This window comes from Sturnira hondurensis, unplaced genomic scaffold (genome assembly GCF_014824575.4).
Source record: "Sturnira hondurensis isolate 20B ecotype Veracruz unplaced genomic scaffold, ASM1482457v3 Scaffold0007578, whole genome shotgun sequence".
NCBI classification, from domain to species: domain Eukaryota; kingdom Metazoa; phylum Chordata; class Mammalia; order Chiroptera; family Phyllostomidae; genus Sturnira; species Sturnira hondurensis.
In genome coordinates this window covers 236617-262553 of record NW_028080209.1, presented here as the reverse complement: position 1 = coordinate 262553, position 25937 = coordinate 236617, and the positions used below count along the sequence as shown (strand labels likewise).

The 25937-nt window shown below is 37.4% G+C and overlaps 1 protein-coding gene across 1 annotated transcript; it reads left to right on the top strand.

The window, feature by feature from the left end:
* TSBP1 (testis expressed basic protein 1) lies at positions 1 to 25390 on the top strand. Its single transcript, XM_037052856.1, has 4 exons — positions 1 to 58; positions 768 to 782; positions 6365 to 7011; positions 25367 to 25390. The coding sequence occupies exons 1-4, from the start codon at positions 19 to 21 to the stop codon at positions 25388 to 25390; spliced, it is 726 nt and encodes a 241-aa protein (XP_036908751.1). The 5' UTR covers positions 1 to 18.
* The last annotated feature ends 547 nt before the right edge of the window (positions 25391 to 25937 follow it).

The window sequence follows — 25937 nt, the reverse complement described above, 5'->3', positions numbered from 1 at the left end:
CAATACCTACTTATATGTATGTCTTTGTCTATTTCAGCTGACACTTCTGGAAAAATTAGTAAGTTGGGATGATTTCCTTACCTTACCTATTTCTGTATCTAGGACCTTTGAGTATTTGTACCCATTTTTTTTTGGATTCCACATTCTTCTAGCTTCTTAGTCAATTATTTCTTAAATGATATCCTCATACTTTGACTCACTCTTACTTACTTTCCTTTTATAACAAAATATAATGGTCTTGTTTTTTATTCTCATTTTTTACTACCAAAGAAGACTGGTAGCGTATATTTTCAGCAAGTCGGCCACAAGACAGCCTGTTTTCCTGGGGCTATATGATCTAGCAATGGATAATTTTTACTAAAAAACAAAGAAAATCTCCTAAAACTGGTATAAAAAATAGGTGTCACACAAGATAATGACGTTGATAACTGACAAAAACTACACATTTTCAAACAGATCTGGAGATGTGGTAAAAAAACTGATTTATGAAAATAGGACATTGCAATAGGAAAGTAGGAAATTGGTAAAACAGATTATTTATTCAAGGATTCAAGCCCACACATTAATTAAATGGCGTCCTAAAGATCAGTTTCTCTGTGGAGCTGGATGTAGAGCTTGAGCCAGACCAGCACTACTGAGGCTGAAATAGAAGATTTTTTATTCCCTGGTGGTCCTGTTTCTGCATTCACCTACAAAGAGTATTGCTGGCTGGGTTCTACTTGAGTTAAAAAACTTCCACTGATCTTTCTTTTGTTTTTTATCTTTAGCATTATCTCCTATGGGTGAGTTTCTTATCTATTCTCAACTGTGATAGTTATTGTTGATAGTTATTTTCTGGCCTGTTTCTACTCTCAAAATAGATACTTGTGCTTCTAAGGTCATATTAAAAGTCCCTATTCTCCAGAATCAAGCAAAGCTTTAAATAACTGTTTTGGGGAAGACCGCTGTAGAGGAGATGGAGTTCGTACAAAAGCATGCCGTAATCTCTGGATTACAGTCTCTTGAAACAGTCTCCTCACTGCAAAATGTAAAAAGAAGTATTGGTTTCCAAATTCCATTAGTTCCTCCTTGGTAATTTAGAACTTTTTTTTGTTATAAATGAAGGCCTACTGTATCATATTAATAGAAAAAAAACTAATTAAGAACAAAATCTTATTTATTCTGTTTTAAATGTCTTTACCTTTGAGGAATAGTAGGTTTTGAACACCTACTATGTACTGTGCATTGTGCTAGGCATTTTCAAAAACAATTATCTCTTGTTCTCACAATAGCCCAGCCTGGTAGCTATTATTATCCTCTACCTCATAGATCACGAAACTGACTCAGACCTTTCACCCCAGGTTAAAGAGCAGGTAAAGAGCAATGTCAGGATGTAAATAAAGGGCTTCCTGTCTCTGGAGTAAACACAACTTCCACCCCATCATATTATAACCGATACTGAACCACAAATGCCTTTTTTGTGATTACTCCTGAAATCTTATCTATAAATCTAATATTTGTGAATATAAATATGCATCTACTAGTGAAACTGTAAATTAAATGTACACAAAAGTTTCAAGATAAAAGATATTACATTTAAATTGATGTTTGGCTTTTAACTGTTTTCAAAATTCAAATTTCTATGAATATTATTTAATGCATGGTACAGCTCTTCAGGATAATAATATGAAAAAATAGAATAGTAGTTTTTAAAACTCTGCATATAATCATAAGAAGGAAAAAGGACTTAAATGTAGTGAGATACACTTCAAGCATCTCAAACATTCTAACCATTGAGAAACACAAAATATGTTCTATATTTGTTTTATAATTGTTGTTCAATTACAGTTGCCCCACATTTTTTCCTGTTGCTCTCCCCTGCCCCACTCATAAAACAAATAAATACCTTATGATCTCACCTATAAGTGAAACCGAGTCAATAAAACAAACAAGCAAGCAAAATAGAACCAGAAACATGGAAATATATTGTACATTTAATCACCTTTAAGCTACACTCTTCTTTCTCAATTTCCACTAGAATGGGGGTGGGTTTGTGATTGAGGAAGAGGAGGTGAAGTTGGAAGAGAATTATTTTCTTTTAGTTTACAGAACAAGAAACAACATACATTCAGAGCAGTTGTGATGTGTCTGCTCCCTCAAAGGCTCCCTACATTTTCCGTAAAGAGAAAGAGCAATGAGAAGGGCTCACAGTTCAAGTCCCTTCCTGGAGGAGATTACTTCTTAATAAATATGGTTTTTTTTAATTACAAAAAATAACAATCCGTTTAACCTTTTAATTTTTAAAAAGATTGTATTTATTTATCTTTAGAGGGGAAGGGAAGGAGAGAATGAGAGGAGTATCAATGTATGGTTGCCTCTCATGAGTCCCCTGCTGGGAACTGGCCTGCAACCCAGGCATGTGCCCTGACTGGGAATCGAATCGCCATCGTGTGGTTTGCAGGCCTGCGCTCAATCCACTGAGCTACACCAGCCAGGGTATATTTTTTTGTTTTGAAAGATATATTTCAATTGACAATATTTCAAACATATTCCTTCCAGTTAATATTTTTAGTAAAAGAAGGTTAAGGTTTAATTCATTGTTCAAAGAAAAATTTAAAAGAAATCAGCCCATCAGTCTTCATCATCTCTAGGTGGAGTCCCTTATTTTCTCACCTCCATATTCAGCTAATAAGTATATGATCTTTTTAAATGTTGATCCATAGCCTGAGAGCTATCATGATTTATCACTCTAGTGCTTAACAGATCTTGTAGAGTGTAGATTTGATTGTATTCTCCTTGACAGTCACTAGATTAAGAATATAATATGATTAGTTTCCTAATAAAGCTCATGGTCTATTTTCTACATTAGTTAAATATCATATAATTAGAATTACTAAATGTGATAGTTTTTTCTTGATATTTTTCAGTTTTAACAAAACTTATCCAATTAAAAAATATCTTTTCAATTTAAACTTTTTAATCAGCCTGAATACGTTACGACAATCACCAGGGTCTTGATTAAACCTTTCAATTTTATTAGAATTTTGTTCTATAAGATACCACCTGCAATAAATGTACACGTAGCCAAAGTTTGCAAATATATATATTAGTGAGTATATGAGGTCCAAGAGAAACACAAGGTTTATACACCATCTAGAAATTTGGAAGAAGGAAAAGAGGAACTTAGGATTTGGAGGAATAATGATTTGTGCCTCACTTCTGTAATGCAAAGTTGAAATAAAAGTGAATCTCACTTTATCAGATAGCTAGATTCATGAAAAATAAATCCCAGAAAATCTAATTTTTGTTGATTAAGTTAAAGATAGAAAATATAGGGCAAAAGTATTCAGACAATTAAGGACATGAGGATACTATTAGAAGTGACTAGATATATATATTTTTTAGTGTGGTGAGGAAAAAATTTATTTTTTTAATTCTATAGAATTAGGAAATGTGTAACTAAAATAAACTGTTTCATCAAATCCTAGAATATTTAATTTTGATTGACAAAATCTATACTATTTCAGAGGTAAAGTTAGGTTAAAATGGATCGTGCAGTAGTATACACAGTAGTAAAGATGAAACAAATTACCTCATGAGATGGCAAAACCAAAAATTATTCATACATTAAGAAAAATCAGCTTGTTTAGAAGTACATTCCATAGAATTCATAAAGTTGGAAGCTTCCGTGGAAAAACATACTCCTCCACTCCACGCCACACCTCGAACAAAATAAGAGTCCACCATTAGTACAGACAGATATCAAGATATCCCAGCTTGTTTTTCTCAATACAGAAGTGGTTGGGATATATTATCACTGATTTTTATTAGAAAAATGGAAATGACTTTGCCTAGAATAAAATGTCAGCACCCTCATCTTACTAGACAAGACTAGTGGGGAAAATACACAAAAAGCTTCAAAAAGCATTAAGGCAGGGTTTCTAATGTACTTTTTGTTTTGGTGTCAAAAGTTTAAAATACCAAAGAGAAAACACTGAACTATGACATCCATTTTGATTTATAGTTACCTTCATATCTATTACAGGTGTGGCCTACTTTTTACAACTGATAAAATGTAGTTGTGTGTATAACAGTTTTTCAAACAACAAACTCTGAATGTACCAAAAAGTTTTTAATATTAAAAAGTCAAATAATTAATTATTATGCAAGAAATCTTTTTGTAATACAAATTAATCATTTCTCTAAATTATTCATTTGAAACAGAATAATTTAGAATTTGTCTTACATTCACAGACGGTCTTTGCACTATCTCATTTGGTTGTAGTAATAGCCAATAATTTATTGACAGCTTACTATGTTCCATGTGCTGTACTGAGTGATTTAATTATATGATATTATTTAACCCTCATAACACTTCTGTGAAGTAGCTACTACTATTGCTCCCATTTTACAGATAAGAAAGTAAAGTTTGCCCAGGGGCATCCAGCTAGTTAGGTGTGGAGCCAAGGTTTGAATCGGTCCGTCTCTAGAGGCCATCCTCATAAAACTATTTGTCCAGAATACATAAATAACTCTAAAAAGTGGGCAGAGCAGACTACATATAAGGAGCATTTGGAGATTAAGTAATTTACCCAAATAAACCCCATTAACAGGAATACTAAACCCAGGCATTTGTAGTCAGCTTTTAAATGTAGGATTCTTTCTATTATATTAATATTAAATGTTAGATTTTTTAAATTTTTAAACTGTTGTTCAGTTACAGTTGTCCCCATTTTTCCACCATTACTCTCTCCTGCCCTAACCACTCTACACTTCCCACATTCAATCCTCCCCCCTCCCCATGCATTGTCTTTGTACAGGTATCCTTTATACACGTTCCTTGATTTGACCCTTCCCCTTCTTTTCCTTGCTATCCCCCTCCCCTCCAGTCACTGTCAGTTTGTTTTTTACTCCATATCTCTGGTTCTATTTCACTTGCTTATTTGTTTTGTTTATTAGGTTCCACTTACATTTTTTTTAAGCAACATATAACTCTGCTCCTTAGTACAAATCCACACGATTCTCCTTGGTAGCACAGATATCTTTTTTTTTTCTTAATTCAGAGAATAAGATCACTAAAAAATAATAATGATAAAATAAAAACTTGAAAATAGCAGAAGCTAACCCTGGATTGTGTGGCTCAGTGGTTTGAGCACTAGCCTGCGAATTAAAGGGTCAGTTCCTGGTCAAGGCAGTTGCCTGGGTTGCAGGCCAGGTCCCCAGTTGGAGGCGTGAAAGAGTCAACCAATCAATGTTTCTCTGCACATAGATGTTTCTCTCCCTTTTTTTCTCCCTCCTTTCCCCTCTCTCTAAAATTATAAATAAAATCTTTTTAAAAATAAAAATAGGAGAAGCTAGCTAACAAATTCAAATTTATTAGGTAACACAGAAATAAGACATAGCAGAGCAAATTTACCTATACATGATAAAAAGGGACCTGAAACTTTTTATCAAGTAAGTTAGCAGATATTGCAAGAAATAGTCTGGTAGTAGTGGTTAAAACTGAACTCTGGAATCTAACTATCAGGTTCAAATCCAAGCTTCACTACCTGCTATTATGACCATATTCACATTTACTTAAACTTTCTATGCCTCAGTTTTTTCATCTATAAAATAGGGGAGGATAATAGTACTTACTCTATATGGTCGTTGTGAGGATTAAACAAGGTAATACACGTAAAGTGCTCAGAATAGCAAGTATCTGATGTGTGGTAAGCACTTAATAAATATCAGGTAGAACTATTACTACTTCTGTATAATGAGATGTGCTTTTATTCAATATGAAAAATATATTTTGAGCTTTCCTTTTCTATTTTTTAAAGATTTTTATTTATTTATCTTTAGAGGGGAAGGGAAGGAAAGAGGGAGAGAAATATCAATGTATGGTTGCCTCTCACGTGTCCCCTGCTGGGAACTGGCCTGCAACCCAGACATGTGCCCTGACTGGGAATCAAACCACAATCCTTTGGTTCGTAGGCCCGCGCTCAATCCACTGAGCTATGCCAGCCAAATCTCTTTTTCTATCTTAAAAAACAATATTTCTTCTTTCCACAATTTTTTCTAAAAATAAGTTTTATTTCTTTTCAGAATACATCCTTCTTTAGCTATTAAGCATTATTCATTAGCTATAACATACTAAATGAATATCAGCTCATTTATACTACATTTTACCTTTTCTTTCATTAATCTTCCAATTTATTGAAAAAATCTAGAATGTTATCAATACTCAATATAAATTTTATGTGCAGTGTTCCACCATTTTATATTTTCAGCAAAAACTAAAGTCTATCAATTTTAAGACAAAAAAAAGAAACCAATATCTGGGGGAAAGTAGAAATAAACAGAAAGTACTTACCTGAATCGTGCACTTTTGTTGTGTGCTCAGTTATATTTCCAGGTTACATGGATGGAGAACTTGCAAAAAAATCAGATCCGAGAGCCCTGATTCTCAAACATGGAGGCACTTCAAAGTCTAAGAGTAGCCAAGAAGAAAACAAGGGAGCACTAAAGAAGGAAATCTTATTCACAAATTCTGATAAGTCCTTGATGTGTGAAGCAAAAGGCATTGAGTTGAAGAAATACAAGATGGGGATGGAGGCCAAGGTACAGGAGAGTGACATGGAAATGCCAAAAAGACAGGAAGCCCAAGTAGAGGAGAGTGAGTCCAAAATACCACAAGGACAAGAACCTCAAGGAAAGGACAGTGAGGCTGGAATACCACAAGGACAAGAATCTCAAGTAGAAGAGAGTGAGTCCAAAATACCACCAGGGCAAGAACCTCAAGGAAAGGACAGTGAGGCTGGAATACCACAAGGACAAGAATCTCAAGTAAAAAACAAGAATTCTGAAGATAAAGGAAACCAGGACGAAGAAAAGGGAGATACAGGAGAGAATGAAGATGTAAAAGAAAAGGAAGCCAAAAAGAAGAAAGGTGGTGGGGAAAAGGTCAAAGCTAAGGGAAAGAAAGAACCACAAGCCAATGGTAAAAGAGCAGAAGCTTTAAAAGAGGGGCCAAGCAGGGAAAAGAAAGAAGTACAACAAAAAGAGAAAGAGTAAAGATAAATAAAAGCCCATAAGACAACTGATTATTATGGTTCCCATCCTCCAGATACAACTAATATGCCAGGCACTGCTTAAATGGATTATAATTATAGAATTCTTTTAATCTATAGCAGAGTTTCTACTTTTTAGAAATTTCACCATTTTTAGATCTCTCGGCCACAAACCTCAATTTCCATCTGTGTTATAAATTGATACTTATATTACTTAGAATGACTGAATACTTTCTGAAGTAAAACATTTTGATTAAATAGAAGTATAATAAATTTTTAACAAACATTATATCTCTGTAATATATAACTTTTCATGGTGGACCTAGTGTTCTAGCAATAAGGAGTATACAGAAAAATTGTAAGTCAGAGTCCCTGGAATCAAATAGTTTGTAACATACAGGGGTCCAGCACAAATAATGTCCTTATTTATTACATAAAAATCTTTTATTACAAAATCATAAGCACGCAATACTGTAACACAACCATATCACACTCAAGCACACCATATGCCATTTTAAGTGAATTGTTCCAATTATGCAAGCCATTGCATGTCCATCTCATGCAAGCCATTTACATACCCTACCAACCACACTCAGTGATGTTACTTCTGCCAGACCCTGCACATAATGACATAATATGACAATTTTTGAAAAACTAAAATTTAAGTGTCAAAATGTAGTTTAGATGGACAGAGTATAATAAAAGTTAGCAGCCTCTTGGAGTAAGAAGGTAAAGGGGTTACCTTCATGGGGAAGGGAATGGTAATATGTGACATGTCTCAAAGATGGATAAGATGTCACTATGCTGATGATGTAGAAAGAGCAGAAGAAAGGCAAAGGGAGCAAGGACTGCTGTGCTGTGCTCTAGGGGAAATGCGCAGCTGAATTGGTGCAGCAGGCTCATGAAAAGTATTCTGGGGTATAATTTTGAAAAAGAGGGTTAGAAGAAGATTCTGAAAGGATTCAAAAAACAAACCTGGAATTTGTACTATATTCATCAGGCAACTGGAAGCTTTCTGGGGTATTTGTGAAGGAGAATCAAGTTAACATGGTTGCATTACTAAAAACATTAATTTTGTGAGTGTGCAAAATAGATTAAAAAGGAGAAACATCATAGGCAGTAAATCTAGTTAGGAGGTGCTTGGAACAGTAAGTAATGGGAAAAAATAAACAGAAGGATTAGATAAATTTTTTCAATGAAGAATCACTACTGCGTAATGATCGACTATATACAATAAGGGAAAGAAAAATTGCTGACTCAACTTTTAAAAATAGGACAGAAAATGAATAACAAACTAGGAGCTAGTTTGTGGGACAGGGAAGGAACAACAAATTGTTGAGCTTGAAGGGACAAATAATAGTACTTATTTGGGAGAGATCTGGAGTCAGTCCAATGGAGGTAACAAATGAAGCTATAAGAGGAAGGAACTCCCCAAAGGAGCAAGTACAGAGCTAGCAGAAGCAAAGACAGTACAGGTGCAAGAACTAAACCTGTGTTATATAACAGGTTGGAAAAAATTACCTAAGATAGGAAGATGCAAGGAAAACCTGAATAGTGAAAACAAATGGTGATTAGACAATAGCCAAGACTTCAAGAAGAATAAGGTCTGAAGGAGACCATTACAGTTGTTATTGGGAGGTAGCTGATTAATTTGTAAAGAGCACTTTTTAAAGATTCTTTTTAGCTAGGACAGGCTCCTAGATAGCTAGAAGAGAAGTTTAAGCAGGCAGAAAATAGAAACACAGGTAAGCAGTTGAAGAATGTGCTTTCCAATAAAATCAATTTTAGTATGCTTTAAAAGCAGGGAATTTTATTTTCATACTACTCACTTAGTGCTGCGTTAGCTCATACTCTGAATATTGTATTCAGCTCTGTCATGGGATATTGATAAATGAGTAGCTTTAGAACAGGCAGATTATGATGGTAAGGGGGCCCAAATCATCCCGAAAGAGTAGGAAGTTCCAATTTCACCTGCAGGAGAAAAACATACAAGGAGACAATAAGAAGTGTTTTCAAATATATGAAGGTTCATCATGGATTACAATACTTGGTGTGGCCACAAGGAAATAACACATATGAATGAAATGTTCAAGGTAACAGCTTTTTGTTTCAACATAAGGGGAAGTGGGATGTCTGGGAGAATTGAAGACTGCATGATCTTTGGCCTAGAATGTTCCAAAGGAGATTTTTAGGAATCAATTGAGTGGTTGGAATAAATTTTTCTTCTTTTTTTATTGTTATTCAATTATAGTTGCCCCTATTTTTCCCCCATTACTCTCCCCTGCCTTGCCTGCCTACCCCCATCTCCCACATTCAATTCTCCCCACTTACTGTTGTCTTTGTCCATGGGTCCTTTATACATTTTCCTGGACTTGACCCTTCCCTTTCTTTCCCCTGTTATCCTCCTCCTCTCTCCCCTCCAGTCACTGTCAGTTTGCTCTTTATTTCCACATCTCTGCTTCTAATTTGTTTGCTTTTTTGTTTTGTTGATTAGGTTCCACTTATAAGTGAGATCATATGGTACTTGTCTTTCACCTCCTGGCTTATTTCACTTAGCATAGTATTCTCCCATTCCATCCATGCTGTCATGAAGGGTATGAATGCAGGTAGTTTTTGTTTTATTTTATTTATTTATTTAATTTTCAAGTACAGTTTTCTGTCTATTACTCCCATCCCATCCCACCCCCCGAGCTTCTCCCCTCCCTCCCATTTCCACCCTTCTCAGTTGTTGTCCATGTATCCTTTACATATGTTCCTCTAAATCCCTCCCCTATTTCCCCTGAAATTCCCTCCCCTCTTCCCTCTCGTCACTGTCAGCCTGTTCTCTATTTCAGTGTCTTTGGTTATATTTTGCTTGCTTGTTTGTTTTGTTGTTTAGCTTCCTGTTAAAGGTGACATCATATGGTATTTGTCCTTCAACACCTGGCTTATTTCACTCAACATAATGCTTTCCAGCTCCATCCATGTTGTTGCAAAAGGTAGGAGCTCCTTCTTTCTGCAGCATAGAATTCCATTGTGTATATGTACCATAGTTTCTTAATCCATTCATTTACTGACGGGCACCTAGGTTGTTTCCAACTTTTGGCTATTGTAAATTGTGCTGCTATGAACATTCAGGTGCATATGTTCTTTGGGATTGGTGTTTTAGGGTTCTTAGGATACAGTCCTAGCAGTGGAATTGCTGGGTCAAAAGGCAGGTCCAATTTTAATTTTCTGAGAAAATTCCATACTGTTTTCCATAATGGTTGTACCAGTCTGCAATCCCACCAACAGTGGACTAGAGTCCCCTTTTCCACACACCCTCTCCAACATTTGTTGTTTATTGCTTTGTTTATGATAGCCATTCTGACTGGTGTAAAGTTGTATCTCATTGTGGTTTTAATTTGCATTTCTCTGATAGCAAGCGATATTGAGCATCTCTTCACGTGTCTCTGGATCCTCTGTATGTCCTCCTTGGAGAAGTGTCTGTTCAAGTACTTTCCCCATTTTTTAATTGGGTTAGTTGTCTTCTTAGAGTGAAGTCATGTTTTTGTTTTGGGACTTTTTATTGATTTTAAGAGAGAGTGAGAGGAAGGGAGAAACAAATTTTTAAACATTGATTTGTTTTACTTATTTATGCATTCATTGGTTGCTTCTTGTTTGTGCCTTGACTGGGGATCAAATCTATAACCTTGGTTTGTAGGGACAATGCTCTCTCTAACCATCTGGGCTACCTGACCACATCCTGGAATAGACTATCTTAATTGTTCCATCCAAATATGAGTCTATAACTCAGAGTATAAAATTCTTTTGGACTACCTAGATGTCTTCCAAGGAACATTTTCAAACTAATCAATTATGCTAGAATTGTTTAGAGAGGTTTGACAGAGAGACAAAGAGAGAGAGCCTATATTCTAGTCCCTGCCCAAAGTGTAAAATCTTTCATAAATGGCTTGTTTTACCTAAACTCAAGCTGAATCGAGCAGCTCCACAGCTTCTGGCACAATCCAAACCACTGTGTGAATTCCTACCATGTGCTCACAATCCCGCCATGAGGGTAGAAGCCTAACTTAATTTTAGAAGTCACAAAGCCCTCAGGCTTTCTTTACTGTTTTGGGGGGAGATAGGCTTTCAATGAACCACATAGATTTAGAAAGGCTAAATTAAAAAAACATGGGGGTGGAGAAAAAATATGGAACATAAAAATTTTTCTCTTGATTTGTAGATATTTTTTGTTGTTATTCAAGTACAGTTCTCTCCATTTTCTGCCACAACTTTACTGCCTCTTTTCCAGTTCTGATGCCTTATATTTCTTTTTCTTGTATGATTGCTGTGGCTAGAACTTCCAACCTACGTAGAATAGTAGTGAAAGTGGGCAACCTTGTCTTGTTCCTGATCTTACTGGGAAAGCTTTTAGTTTTTGCCCATTTAGTATGATATTGGCTGTAAGTTTCTCATATATGGGCTTGATTATGTTCAGGTATGCTCCCTCCAATCCCATGTTTCTGAGTGTTTTTATCATAAGTGAGTGCTGTACTTTATCAAATGTGTTTTCTGCATCTATTGACATGATCATGTGATTTTTGCCTTTTGTATTATTTGTGTGGTGTATTACCTTTATTGATTTATGGATATTATACCATCCTTGCATCCTTAGGGTGAATCCCACTTGATCACAGTGTATGATCTTTTTAATGTATTGCTAGATTCAATTTGCCAATATTTTGTTGAGGATTTTAGCATCTACATTCAACAGCAATATTGGCCTTTAGTTTGTTTGTTTTTTTATCGTGTCCTTATGTGGTTTGGAATTAGGAGAATACTGGCCTCCTACAAAAATTTGACTCCCAAAAAGTTTGGGAGTCTTTCCACTTCTTGGATTTTGGGGGATAGTTTGAGAAGAATCAGGGTTACCTCTTCTCTAAATGTTTAGTATAATTCTTCTATGAATCTGTCCAGTCCAGGGCTTTTGTTTGCCAGGAGTTTTTTTTATTACTGCTTCAGTTTCACTAGCTGATATTGGTATATTCAGGCTTTCTGCTTCTTGATTCAGTGTCAGAAGATTATATGTTGCTAGAAATTTGTCCATATTGCCCTGGTTTTCAAATTTCTTGGCATATGGTTGTTCATAGTAATTTCTTACAATCCTTTGTATTTTTGGTTTCACTTGTAATTTCTCCTCTTTCATTTCTGATTATATTTAATTGGGCCCTCTCCCTTTTTTCTCGATGAGTCTACTTAAAGGCTTGTCAATTTTGCTCACCTTTACAAAGAACAAGCTCCAGGATTTATTGATCCTATAAATTGTTCTTTCAATCTCTATGTCATTTAATTCTGCTCTGATTATGATTATTTCCTTCCTCTCACTTGCTCTGGGCTGTCTTTGTTGTTGTTCCTCCAGTTCTTATAGGATTAGATTGTTTATTTGAAATGTTTCTATATTTTTATGTGGGCCAGTATTACTATGTACTTCCCTCTCAGGACTGTCTTTGCTGTGTCTCATAGGTTTTGGTCTGTTGTGAGTTCATTTTCATTTGTTTCCAGAAACTTTTTTATTTCTTCTTTGATCTCATTATTAACCCATTCATTAATAGCGTGCTATTCAAGCTCCAAGAACTTGAATGTTTTGTAGTTTTTTTTGCTTGAGGTTGGTTTCTAATTTCAGGCCCTTATGGTCCAATAAAATGCTTGATATAATTTCAATGTTGTTGAATTTGTTGAGGCTTGTTTTGTGTCCTATCATGGGGTCTATCATTGAAAATGTTCCATGTGCATTTGAAAAGAAAGTATATAACCAAGATGGAAGAGTAGGTAGACACACCATGACTTCTCCCACAACCGAAATAAGGACAACAATAATTTAGGAACAAAATAATAACCAGAACTGACAGAAAATTGAACTGTATGGAAGTCTGACAACCAAGGAGTTAAAACACACTCATTCATCTAGATCGGTAGGAGGAGCCGAGCCAGGCAGAGAGGGATCAGTGCAAAAAAATGCTGTGACACCAGGTGCTCAAGATGGCAGCTAATGAACCCAGGGTGCAGTGTGACAGCAAGCACACCCAGCGAGGCAGCAGTTGGGAAGCAAGTCACCGAACGCAGGGCCGCTGGCTGACTGGGCAGTACCACATTCACATGCAGATAAACCAGGTGAAGCTGGAGAGCAAGAGAGGCTGCACAACCCAGGGTCCCAGTGCAGGGAAATAAACACCAAATGGAAACACCATTTGGAAACACCTGTTGGGCTGAGGTGCTGGGAGAGACTCCCAGCCTCATGGGAGAGTTCATTGGAGAGACCCACAGAATCCTGGAACATATGCAAGCCCATTCACACGGGAATCTGGTGCCAGAAAGGCCCAGTTTGCTTAGGGGAAGTGGCAAAAAGGACTGAAATTTGACAGCTAGAAGAGCAAGCACCATTGTTAGTTCTCAAATCCTACCCCACAGAACTTCCGCCAAGATGGAGGCATAGGTGGAAACACTGTGGCTTCTCCCGCAACCAAGTTTGAATACAACAAAGATTTGGAGAAACAAAGACATAACCAAAGGACAGAAAATTGAATTATACGGAAGTCCGACTACATCTAACCGTTCAACGGACGGTAAGAGGGGCGGAGCCAGCAGCGAGCAGGGTCGGGCAAGACAGGGTCCCCGACCCAGGCCCACAGGCAGATGGGAACCAGTTGGGGTGCGGGGCAGACCGCGGGTGCATATTCGCACACAGTGAGACAGACCACGCAGGCCCCAGGGGGCGAGGGCTGACGGCGGTGGCACACTCGCGTGCAGTGGGACAAAATGCCTGGGCCCGGTGACGGCAGCAACTGCGGCACCGGTGAGGGCCATGGCGGAAGGCGGTGGACAGGACGCCATAGTCCCTCTTTGACCCCGCCCCCACATACAGCGTCACAACCCAGCGACTTAGTTGCCCTGTTCTAGTGAACACTTAAGGGCTCTGATCCTGCTATGGAACAGGCACGAACAACCCGAAAGATGGCACAAGAAGAACTCAAAGTCCCAGAGCCAATGACTCTAAGCGACCAAGAAATTGCCAGCCTCTCAGAAGCACAATTCAGGACACTATTTATCAGGATGATCACAGAACTGGTAGATTATAGTCACAAATTAGAGGAACAAAGTCACAAATTAGAGGAACATATGAAGGCTAAATTAATTGAAATGAAGGGAGATGCACAGGAAACTAATAGTGATGGAAAGGAAACTGGGACTCAAATCAATGGAATGGACCAGAAGGAAGAGCAAAACATCCCACCAGAAAGGAAGGAAGAAATGAGAATTCAAAAAAATGAGGAGAGGCTTAGGAACCTCCAGGACATCTTTAAACGTTCCAACATCCGAATTATAGGGGTACCAGAAGGGGGAAAGAAACAGCCACGAGTGGAAAACGTATTTGAACAAATAATAAAGGAGAACTTCCCCAGTCTGGCAAAGGAAATAGACTTCCAGGAAATCCAGGAAGCTCAGAGAGTCCCAAAGAAGTTGGACCCAAGAAGGAACACACCAAGGCACATCATAATTACATTAGCCAAGACCAAAATGAAGGAGAGAATCCTAGAAGCAGCAAGGGATAAGGGGACAGTCACCTACAAAGGAGTACCCATCAGACTGTCAGCGGATTTCTCAAAAGAGACCTTACAGGCAAGAAGGGGCTGGAAAGAAGTATTCCAAGTCATGAAATCCAAAGACCTACAGCCAAGATTGCTTTATCCAGCAAAACTTTCATTTAGAATGGAAGGACAGATAAAGTGCTTCTCAGATAAGGTCAAGTTCAAGGAGTTCATCATCACCAAGCCCTTATTATATGAAATGCTAAAGGGACTTATATAAGAAAAAGAAGATGAAAAATATGAACAGTGAAAGGACAGCAAACACACAGTTATTAACAACCACACCTAAAACAAAAGCAAACCAAGAGGACAGCTAGATCAGGAGTGGAACCATAGAAATGAAGAACACATGGAGGGTTAGAAACAGGGGAGTGGGAGGAGGAGAAGGGGGGAGAAGGTACAGAAAATAGCATAGATGGTAGGTAGAAAATAGATAGGGGGGAGGGCAAGAATAGTGGGGGAAATATAGAATCTAAAGAACTTGAGACACGTGGTTATAAACTAAGGGGAGGAGAATGGTGGGGGAGGGAGTGTGCGGGTGGAGGGGAATGAAGGGGGGGAATAGAACAACTGTAATGGTATAATCAATAAAATATATTTAAAAAAAGAAATGGAGATCACATGGAGGGTTAGCAACAGGGGAGTGGGAGGAGGAGAAGAGGGGAGAAGGTACAGAGAATAAGTAGCATAGATGGTAGGTAGAAAATAGACGGGGGAGGGCAAGAGTAGTGTGGGAAATGTAGAAGCTAAAGAACTTTTGACACATGGACATAAAGTAAAGGGGGGCAATGGTGGGGGGGTGTACAGGGTGGAGGGGAATGAAGGGGGGAAATGGGACAACTGTAATGGCATAATCAATAAAATATATTTTTAAAAAAATCCTACCCCACATACAGCATCACAACCCAGCAATTGGCTTGCTCCAGCCTGGTGAACAGCTAAGGCTCTGCCACTCATGCTTAACAGGTGTGACAAAACAAAAAAAATGGCCCAAGCAAAAGAACAGATCAAAGCTCCAGAGCAAATGTAACTAAGTGACGAAGAGATAGCTAACCTATCAGATACACAGTTCAAAGCACTGGTGACCAGGATGCTCACAGAATTGGTTGAATCTGGTCAGAAATTAGATGAAAAAATGAAGGCTACACTAAGTAAAATGAAGGAAAATGCACAGGGAATCAATAGTGATGGGAAGAAAACTCGGATTCAAATCAACAGTGTGAACCAGATGAAAGAAACAACCAAACAGAAAAGAAGAAAGAAAAAGAATTCAAAAAGATGAGGAGAGGCTCAGGAACTTCCAGGTCATCTTTAAACATTCCAACATCAAATTTATAGGGTACCAGAAGAAGAGGCAGAGCAACAAACTGAAAACTTATTTGAACAAACAATAAAGGAGAACTTTTTCAATTTGGCAAAGAAAATAGACTTCCAGGAAGTCCAGGAAGCTCAGAGAGTCCCAAAGAAGATGGACCCAAGGAGGAACACACCAAGGCACATCATAATTACGTTACCCAAGATTAAAATGAAGGAGACAATCCTAGAAACAATAAGAGATAAGGAGACAGTAACCTACAAAGGAGTGCCCATTAGACTGTCAGCGGATTTCTCGAAAGAGACCTTACAGGCAAGAAGGGGCTGCAAAGAAGTATTCCAAGTCATGAAAGGCAAGGACCTACATCCAAGATTGCTTTATCCAGCAAAGCTTTCATTTAGAATGGAAGGGCATATAAAGTGCTTCTCAGATAAGGTCAAGTTAAAGGAGTTCACCATCACCAAGCTCTTATTATGCAATGTTAAAGGGACTTATCTTTTAAAAAAAAAGATTAAAAACAAGTATAGTAAAATGACAGCAAACTCATAAACAACCACACCTAAAACAAAAACAAAAACAAACTAAGCAAACAACTAGAACAGGAAGACAATCACAGAAATGGAGATCACATGGAGGGTTAGCAACAGGCAAGTGGGAGGAGGAGAGAGGGGGGAAAAGGTACAGAGAATAAGTAGCATAGACGGTAGGTAGAAAATAGACAGGGGGAAGGCAAGAGCAGTATGGGAAGTGTAGAAGCTAAAGAACTTATGACAAATGGACATGAACTAAAGGGGGGAATGTGGGTGGGAGAGGGTGTGCAGGGTGGAAGGTAATGAGGGGGGAAAATGGGACAACTGTAATAGCATAATCAATAAAATATTTTTTAAAAGAAAGGAAAGTATATATTCTTTCTTTGGGAAGAAAGGTTATATATTAATAACATATATATAATATATGTTATGTATAATATATTATACAATACATAGTACGTATAATTTGTTTTATGATATATTATAATATACAATAACACATTATATTATCTAATATTATAATTATGTGTTGTGATTATTTATTTATTTATATAATCAGCTAAGTTCATTTGAACTAGGGCATTGTTCAATGCCACAATACCCTTACCGATATTTTGTTTGGAAGATCTAGTCATTGTTGACCATGGGACATTAAAATCACCTACTATAAATGTGTTGCTGTCTGTATCTTTCTTGAAATCGTCCAAGATTTTATATCTATATTTGAGTGCTCCTACATTGGATGCATATATGTTTATAATGTTTATGTCTTCTTCGTGGATTCTTTCCTTGAGTGTTATGAAGTGTCCTTCTGTGTCTTTTTCTAATGGCCTTTGTTTTGAAGTCATTTTGTCTGATACATAAGTATTGCTATCTGAGCTCTTTTTCCTGTACATTCACTTGGAATATTTTTTTTCCAACCCTTCACTTTCAGTCTGTGTAGATCTTTTTTTCTGAGGTGGGTGTTCTGTAGGCAGCATATGTGTGAGTCATCTCTTCTTCTCCATTCAGCTACCCTATGTCTTTTGATTGGAGCATTTAATCCATTTGCATTTAAGGTGTTTATTGATAGGTACTTATTCATTCCCATTTTACCTCCTTTGCACCTGTGTTCCTCTCTTTCTCTTTTTTTTCCTCTTCTTCAAGCAGTCTCTTTAGCATATTTTGCAATGCTGGTTTGGTGGAGGTATATTTTTTAGCCTTCTTTTGTCTGGGAAACTCCTTATTTCAGCTTACATTTTAATTAGAGCTTTCCTGGATAGAGTAGTCTTGGTTGCAAGCCTTTGCTTTGCATTGCTAGGAATATTTGTCACCATTTCCTTCTGACTTGTAGTGTTTCTGTTGAGATATCAGCTGCTAGTTTTATTGGGGCTCCCTTGTATGTTACTTCCTATTTCTCCCTTGCTGCCTTTAAGATTCTGTGTTTGTTTTTAAAATTTGGCATTTTACTTATAATATGTCTTGGAGTAGTCCTCTTTGGGTTCAGCTTGATTAGGACCCTCTGTGCTTCCTGAACTTGCATAGCTTTTTCCCTCTCCAAGCTAGGGAAGCTTTCTGTCATTATTTTTTCAAATAGGTTTTCTATACCTTGCTCCTTCTCTTCTCCTTCTGGTATTCCTGTGATTCAAATGTTGTTGCATTTCATGTTTTCCTGAAATTTTCTTAAGCTATCTTCATATTTTTTTAGTTTTTTTCTGCTCCATCTGGGTATTTTTTTCTTCTGCCTTGTCTTCCAGCTCATTAATTTGGTCCTCTGCTTCATCCAGTCAGTTTGTAATTCATTCTAGTGTATTTTTTTATTTTAGGTATTATATTCTTGTCTTCCTGGTTCTTGTTTATAGTTTCTATTTCCTTTTTCTTGCTGGTGTAGTTACCGTTCAGTTCTCTCTAGTGGTCAGTGAGTTTCTTGAGCATCCTTATAACCATTCTTTTGAATTGTATATCTGATTGTTTTCTTGCCTCCATTTCACTTAGCTCTTTTACTGGGGAATATTCCATTCCTTTGCTTGTGGGTTCTTTCTTTGTCTCCCCATTTTAGATACTCTTTTTGTTTGTTTCTGCCATTCCAGATTCTCTGCTTTTCCAGCTGTCTTTGTAGGATGAAGTCCTATGGTAGGGGTTCTGTGGTGCTCAGTGGTGTGGTCTCTTGGATCTCTCTGTCTGGATGCTCTAGGGTTGCCCTTTCTTTTATTTGTGTGGGCTCTCTTATTATACTTAGGCTTTACCTGTTGGGGGCCTCTTTGTTTGTGGGTTCTCCCCTCTAGCGAGTTTACTGGTATTCACAACTCCCACCTTGTCTTGTGTGCTCTTGTTTCAGTGTGTGTTAACAAAGCAGTATTACCAGACAACCAAACCTATGACAGCAAAAATAACAACCCTGCCATATCAGCAATCTCAACTGCAATTGAACTAAGATTAATAAAGGTGAGGGGAAATTGCAGATATTATAAGACATGACAAATGGAATAGGAAATGACTAAAAGAAGGGAAATGGTGTGTGCTAAGAGGGAGGATAATTTATGAGAGTTGGGATAGAACCGAGGTGAAGAAATGGAGAGAACAACAGCCCTGGCTGGTGTAGCTCAGTGGCTTGAGCATGGGCCTGCGAACCAGAGGATCGAGGTTCAATTCCCAGTCAGGGCACATGCCTGGGTTGCAGGCAGGTTCCCTGCAGGCCAACTCCCAGCAGGGGATGCACAAAAGGCAACCATACATTGATGTTTCTCTCCCTCTCTCCTTCCCCTCTAAAGATAAATAAATAAAATCTTTTTAAAAAAAGAAATGGAGAGAACAAAATTTACCATGTAAGTAAAACACAAAGGGGCGATGGGAACAATGGGGTAAGAAGAAGAAAGCATATGCTATGAGGTTTGAAGTAAAACAGAAAGTGTACTGGACCAATGGGAATAAAATGTCAGAAAAACCACAGCTGGCTCAATGGCAATGACAGCTGAATGAAGTTTAACCAACAAGAATAAAAATATTGAAGAGAACTAAAAAGTGATTATGAGGTGTCTACAGTAAAGAAAAATTACTTTGAGAAAATGGGGAAGCCTACTAATAAGAGTAAAAAGTAAAGTCCAGGTTGAGAGAAAGGGGAAGAGAGAAAACAATGAAATAAAATTTCTCACTCAACTGATCAGGGGCAGGGCAAAGGTGAAATGGAGTAAGACAGCAGGAGAGTATTCAATGGGATTTAAAGTACAAATAAGTAGTGAACAAGTAGGAGTTCCTCTGAAAAAGTACAGCAATGACTGATACTCCATCCAACTAGCCACTGTTTATAAAAGGGGAAAAGAAATAAGACTCTTGTTAGAAGGGAAAAAGAATGTAAGCTGACTTAAGAGAGAAGAGCACTTATACAAGTTTAGATGGAAGAGAAATAGTGACAGTAAGGGATAGAAATCTGGTGTAGTGTGAGAGAAAATAAAGTTAACCACAATAGTAATAAAGCTCAGGAAGATGGCGAAATGGATTAAGACCAGGGGTGAGTGTTGTGTGGGATTTGGAATAATAATAGTATGATAAGAAATGTATAATCTAAATAAAAAGTAAAAGAGCAAGATTATTTGGAATATGAGTGAAGTGAAAGAAGAAATATTAAAATGCTGTATGAAAGGGAGAGTTTAAAAAACAAAAAACAATAAAAACAAACAAAGCAAAATAAACAGAAAGAAGATAATTTTTTTTAAAAACATGCAAGTTCTGAAGGAGCAAAGTGAAATTTGTCTCAGCTGTTGGTGTTTGCCTTCTGACTTCTTTCTGGATCCATCTCTACTTTTCTCACAGCTCCAGATCTTATTGTCTTACTCTTCAGAAAAGAGAAAATGAGCCTAGTGCTGACTTTAAACCTGCCAAGAAGGTTTTGCACGTCTTCCCAGATCCTGCAGGCAGAGGGGGGCTGGGCTCTGGTTTTTTTTTTTCTTTTCCAGTGGTTCTGCAAGGATGGGGGCTCAATCTGGGCTACAATAATCACAGGTGCCAGGTTTCCAGCCCAGGCCCTCGGGGCACTGTGCTACCCTCACTCTCCACTCTGCGCATTTGTGCCAGGCCAGTGCCAATAGTCCACCTTGTTTTGTAACCCTTTGATCAGCCCATGAGGTGCACTGACTAGGAGCAGATTGTGCCCACATTCCTCCCACTTTGCTGGCCTGGCCACCACATATGCAGTTCTTGCACAGCAGCTCAGTTCTCCTTTTGAGAAAAGTCCCTTTGGGTGCCTCCTGCTGCTCCTAACAAGCGCCTGAATTTCCATCCAGTCCAACTCTCTGAGCGGTCCAGAGTCTATCTGGGTCATGGCAGGTCGTGGCTCATCTCTTCTCCCAGCTTCAGGTGTCACCTGGCTCCCCAATTTTTCTGGTGCTGTCCCAGCCAGTGACTGCTGCCCCAGCTAGAGTACACCATGGGCTGTGTGTCACTTACTGCCTTTTTCATCCCCCCAGCGACTTTACTCATCCAGGTCTCTCCTGGCACAGGTCTGGGACTTCCCTGCTCTAGGAGGGGAGGGAGCCGCTAGGTTGCTATCACTGACCTGGCTCTCCTTCAGTGCTCCCTCAGCAACCATGGTCTTCAGTGCAAGACCCAGGGACCTTTCCCTCTGCCTCTGTAGAAACTCTTTATCCATCCTCTAGTCTTTCTTCCACAACCCATCCCATGGGTTTTTCATTTTCCTTTATTGTTGCTATGTGATTATGTATGTTTCTTTGAGAGTTGTCTTATCTAACATTGAAGGACTTAATACTCATTTCTCTTCTTTATTCATTATGCTCATAGGTTATTTATTAATGATGTCTTAAAAATAGTAATTTTTATAATTAACAAAGAGTGTAAGCAGAAGAAATTTTTTCTTTGGAATATTTTAATGATTTATTGACAACAAAATTCACTCAGTACTGAAATAAAGTCAAAACTAAAAACAGCAGCAAGAAACAGGGAAAAGGAAAAAAGAAACATAGGAAAATAAGAAGAAAAAGAGATGGGCTGTATTGTGTAACACAATTGATGAAAAAGACTCAATGTGATGGCCTGAGTGGGAGCATAAAGTCTGGGCATGGGAAAAAGCCTTCCCCAACCTATGTTCAGCCTGCCCACTAGGGATATAAAATGTGCTTCTCAGAGCTACACTTAACTCAAAATATTGTATTCATACCCCAAGACATTTCCTAAATGACTTACAGGGTATGGATAATTCATGACAGTTTTATTTCTGTTGCTCTCCTGCAAAGATTATATTATTATTAAACTTAAAAAAGTCTAATGTATTGCTTTCATCCACTTTTCAGCCCCCTTTGGTAAGTTCCTTGTCTCCTTTTCAACTTCATTTCTATAAATGTTTCATGTGACCAGCTCTGATCTTTTCATGTAGAGCTGGGCTCTACGTACGCCTTGAGATTCATGTATTTCACTGTATGTTGCTTCCACATTCTCAGCATCTCATACTTCATTGCTGTGTATGGCTTCTGGGCTTCTCACCTTAATAGAAAGTTCAAGAAACAGCTTATCCACATGTCCTAACTCACCTATACATATCCATCTAATTGGTATCATTTTAAAACCAGACATTCTCAAATAGAAAATGGGTCAGTTGTTAGGGTTTCATGGTCAAATTAGAACATAGCATAGCCCCCTTTTCTCTCATTTAGCTTTCCAAAGTAGGTAATTTCCCTAGGAAAAAATGTGGATGAGACTAACATAATACTAGCAATCCCTATGAAAACATTACTAAACTGTTCTGCATCCCCAACTTGGATTGTTTAATCAACAGAGAAAGTCATTAGAGTTGAATGAATAACCTTGAATAAATTCCTATTGATCCAGTTCATTAAAATCCAGGATAGCTCACTCTATCTCAAAGTCATTAGATCAGTAGCAGAGGATTACTTCTCATTGGCTCATTTTTTCCTAATTCCCAGGGATGAGGGTGATGATGAGTGGCGGGGGGGGGGAGTGGAATTTACTGGCCTGTTTGACTAAGGAAACAAAGTACATACTAGTAATCAAAACAGTGTATATACTAAGAGTACAGTTTTTTGTAATCAAGTCTTATTTTTTTTAAATTTCAGCTATACTTGACATTCAATATTATATTTGTGTCAGGTGTACAGTACAGTGGTAGACATTTATTTAACTTAAAAGTGATTTACCAATAAGTCTAGTATCTACTTGTCACTATACAAAGTTATTAAAATATCATTGACAATATTACCTATGCTGTACTTTGCACCCCTGTGACTATTTTTTAGCTGCCAGTTTATACTTCATAATCTCTTCATCTTTTTCATCCATTCCCCTAAACCCCTCCCTTCTAGAACCATCAGGGTTTTTTTTTCTCTGCATCTATGAGCTGGTTTCTGTTTTGATTGTTCATTTATTTTGCTTTCTCAGATTGCATAGATAAATGAGATCATGTGGTATTTGTCTTTCTCTGTCNAAAACAATTGATGAAAAAGACTCAATGTGATGGCCTGAGTGGGAGCATAAAGTCTGGGCATGGGAAAAAGCCTTCCCCAACCTATGTTCAGCCTGCCCACTAGGGATATAAAATGTGCTTCTCAGAGCTACACTTAACTCAAAATATTGTATTCATACCCCAAGACATTTCCTAAATGACTTACAGGGTATGGATAATTCATGACAGTTTTATTTCTGTTGCTCTCCTGCAAAGATTATATTATTATTAAACTTAAAAAAGTCTAATGTATTGCTTTCATCCACTTTTCAGCCCCCTTTGGTAAGTTCCTTGTCTCCTTTTCAACTTCATTTCTATAAATGTTTCATGTGACCAGCTCTGATCTTTTCATGTAGAGCTGGGCTCTACGTACGCCTTGAGATTCATGTATTTCACTGTATGTTGCTTCCACATTCTCAGCATCTCATACTTCATTGCTGTGTATGGCTTCTGGGCTTCTCACCTTAATAGAAAGTTCAAGAAACAGCTTATCCACATGTCCTAACTCACCTATACATATCCATCTAATTGGTATCATTTTAAAACCAGACATTCTCAAATAGAAAATGGGTCAGTTGTTAGGGTTTCACGGTCAAATTAGAACATAGCATAGCCCCCTTTTCTCTCATTTAGCTTTCCAAAGTAGGTAATTTCCCTAGGAAAAAATGTGGATGAGACTAACATAATACTAGCAATCCCTATGAAAACATTACTGAACTGTTCTGCATCCCCAACTTGGATTGTTTAATCAACAGAGAAAGTCATTAGAGTTGAATGAATAACCTTGAATAAATTCCTATTGATCCAGTTCATTAAAATCCAGGATAGCTCACTCTATCTCAAAGTCATTAGATCAGTAGCAGAGGATTACTTCTCATTGGCTCATTTTTTCCTAATTCCCAGGGATGAGGGTGATGATGAGTGTGGGGGGGGGAGTGGAATTTACTGGCCTGTTTGACTAAGGAAACAAAGTATATACTAGTAATCAAAACAGTGTATATACTAAGAGTGCAGTTTTTTGTAATCAAGTCTTATTTTTTTTAAATTTCAGCTATACTTGACATTCAATATTATATTTGTGTCAGGTGTACAGTACAGTGGTAGACATTTATTTAACTTAAAAGTGATTTACCAATAAGGCTAGTATCTACTTGTCACTATACAAAGTTATTAAAATATCATTGACAATATTACCTATGCTGTACTTTGCACCCCTGTGACTATTTTTTAGCTGCCAGTTTATACTTCATAATCTCTTCACCTTTTTCATCCATTCCCCTAAACCCCTCCCTTCTAGAACCATCAGGTTTTTTTTTTCTCTGCATCTATGAGCTGGTTTCTGTTGTGATTGTTCATTTATTTTGCTTTCTCAGACTGCATAGATAAATGAGATCATGTGGTATTTGTCTTTCTCTGTCTGACTTATTTTACTTAGCATGATACCCTCTAAATCCATCCATATTGTCATAAATGGTAAGAGTTAATTCTTTTTATGGCCAAGTAACATTCCATTGTATATATATATATAACATCTTTATACACTTGTCTATCAATGGGCACTTAGGTTACTTCCATATATTGGCTATTGTAAATAATGCTTCAATGAACATAGGAAAGCACACATCTTTTCATGTTACTGCTTGGATTTCTTTGGGTAAGAAAGTGGGGATTCCTGAGTCATTCAGTAGTTCTATTTTTAATTTTTAAGTCTCTTGTCTGACATAATTATTACTACCCAGGCTTTTGTTTTATTTTTCATATTCATTTGCATGAAATATTTTTCCATCCCTTTATCTTCAGTCTGTGTGTCCCTTGATCTGAAGTAGGTCTCTTGTAGGCAGCATATGCATGAGTTTTGTTTTCTTATCCATTCAGTCACCTTGTCTTTTGATTGAATCATTTAATCATTTACATTTAAAATTACTATTGATAGATATGTTGCTACTGCCATTTTATTATTCATTTTTTATCTTTATTTTTGTTCCTCTTAAAGTCTATTTAACATATCTTATAATACTGATCTGATGGTGATGAACTCCTCTAGCTTTTCTTTCTAAGGGAAGCTCTTTATTTCTCTTTCAATTTTAAATGATAGCTTTGCTGGTTAGAGTAATCTTGATTGTAGGTCTTACTTTTCATCACTTTGAATATTTCATGCCAATCCCTCCTGGCCTGCAAAGTTTCTGTTGAGAAATCAGCTGACACTCTTATGGGAGTTTCTTTGTAAGTAACTCTTTCTCTTGCTGCTTTTAAGATTCCCCCTTTGTCTTGGAATTTTAAGTATGATGTGTGGGCTTCTTTAGGTTCATCTTCCTTGGAACTCTCTGAGCTTCCTGGATTTGTGTGTCTATTTCCTTTGCCAGGTTATGAAAGTTTTCTGTCATTATATCTTCAAATAGGTTTTTAATCCCTTGTCCTTTGTCTTCTCCTTCTAGGACCTCTACAATGTGAATTTGTGATGCTCCATGTTGTCCTAGAGGTCCTTTAAACAATCCTAATTTTTTATACTTTTTTTTGTTTGTTTTTGCTGCTCCCATTAGATGTTTTCTGCTAACTTGTCTTCCAAATTGCTGATTCCATCCTCTGCTTCATCTAGTTGCTGTTGATTTCCTCTAATTTATTCTTCATTTCAGTTGTTGTACTCTTCATTTCTCACTGGTTCTTTTTTATGGTTTTATTTCTTCGTGTAAGTTCTCACTGAATTCATCTATTCTTCCCCTAAGTTCATTGACCAGTGTTTTGAACTCTATATCTGAAAGATTGTTTGCCTTCATTTTGTTCAGTTCTTTTTCTACAGTTTTGTCTCAATGAAGTTTCCTTGTCTCTTCATTTTGATTGTCTCCCTATGTTTATTTCTATGTATTAAGTATATCTTCTTTGTCCCACAGTCTTGGTAGGGTGGCTTTATGTAGTAGGTGCCCTATAGGGCCCAGTGGCACAGAATCCCAGGTCACATGAGCCAAATGCTTCATGAGTGTCCCTTTGTGTGGACTGTGTGTAGTTGTA

Bases quoted from the DNA above. Each gene is read 5' to 3' on its own strand.
- TSBP1 (XM_037052856.1), top strand. From the start codon at position 19: ATGTCTTTGTCTATTTCAGCTGACACTTCTGGAAAAATTA. The intron at 7,012-25,366 runs GTACAACAAAAA...TTCTCCTTCTAG, and splicing joins CAAGCAGGGAAAAGAAAGAA to GACCTCTACAATGTGAATTT.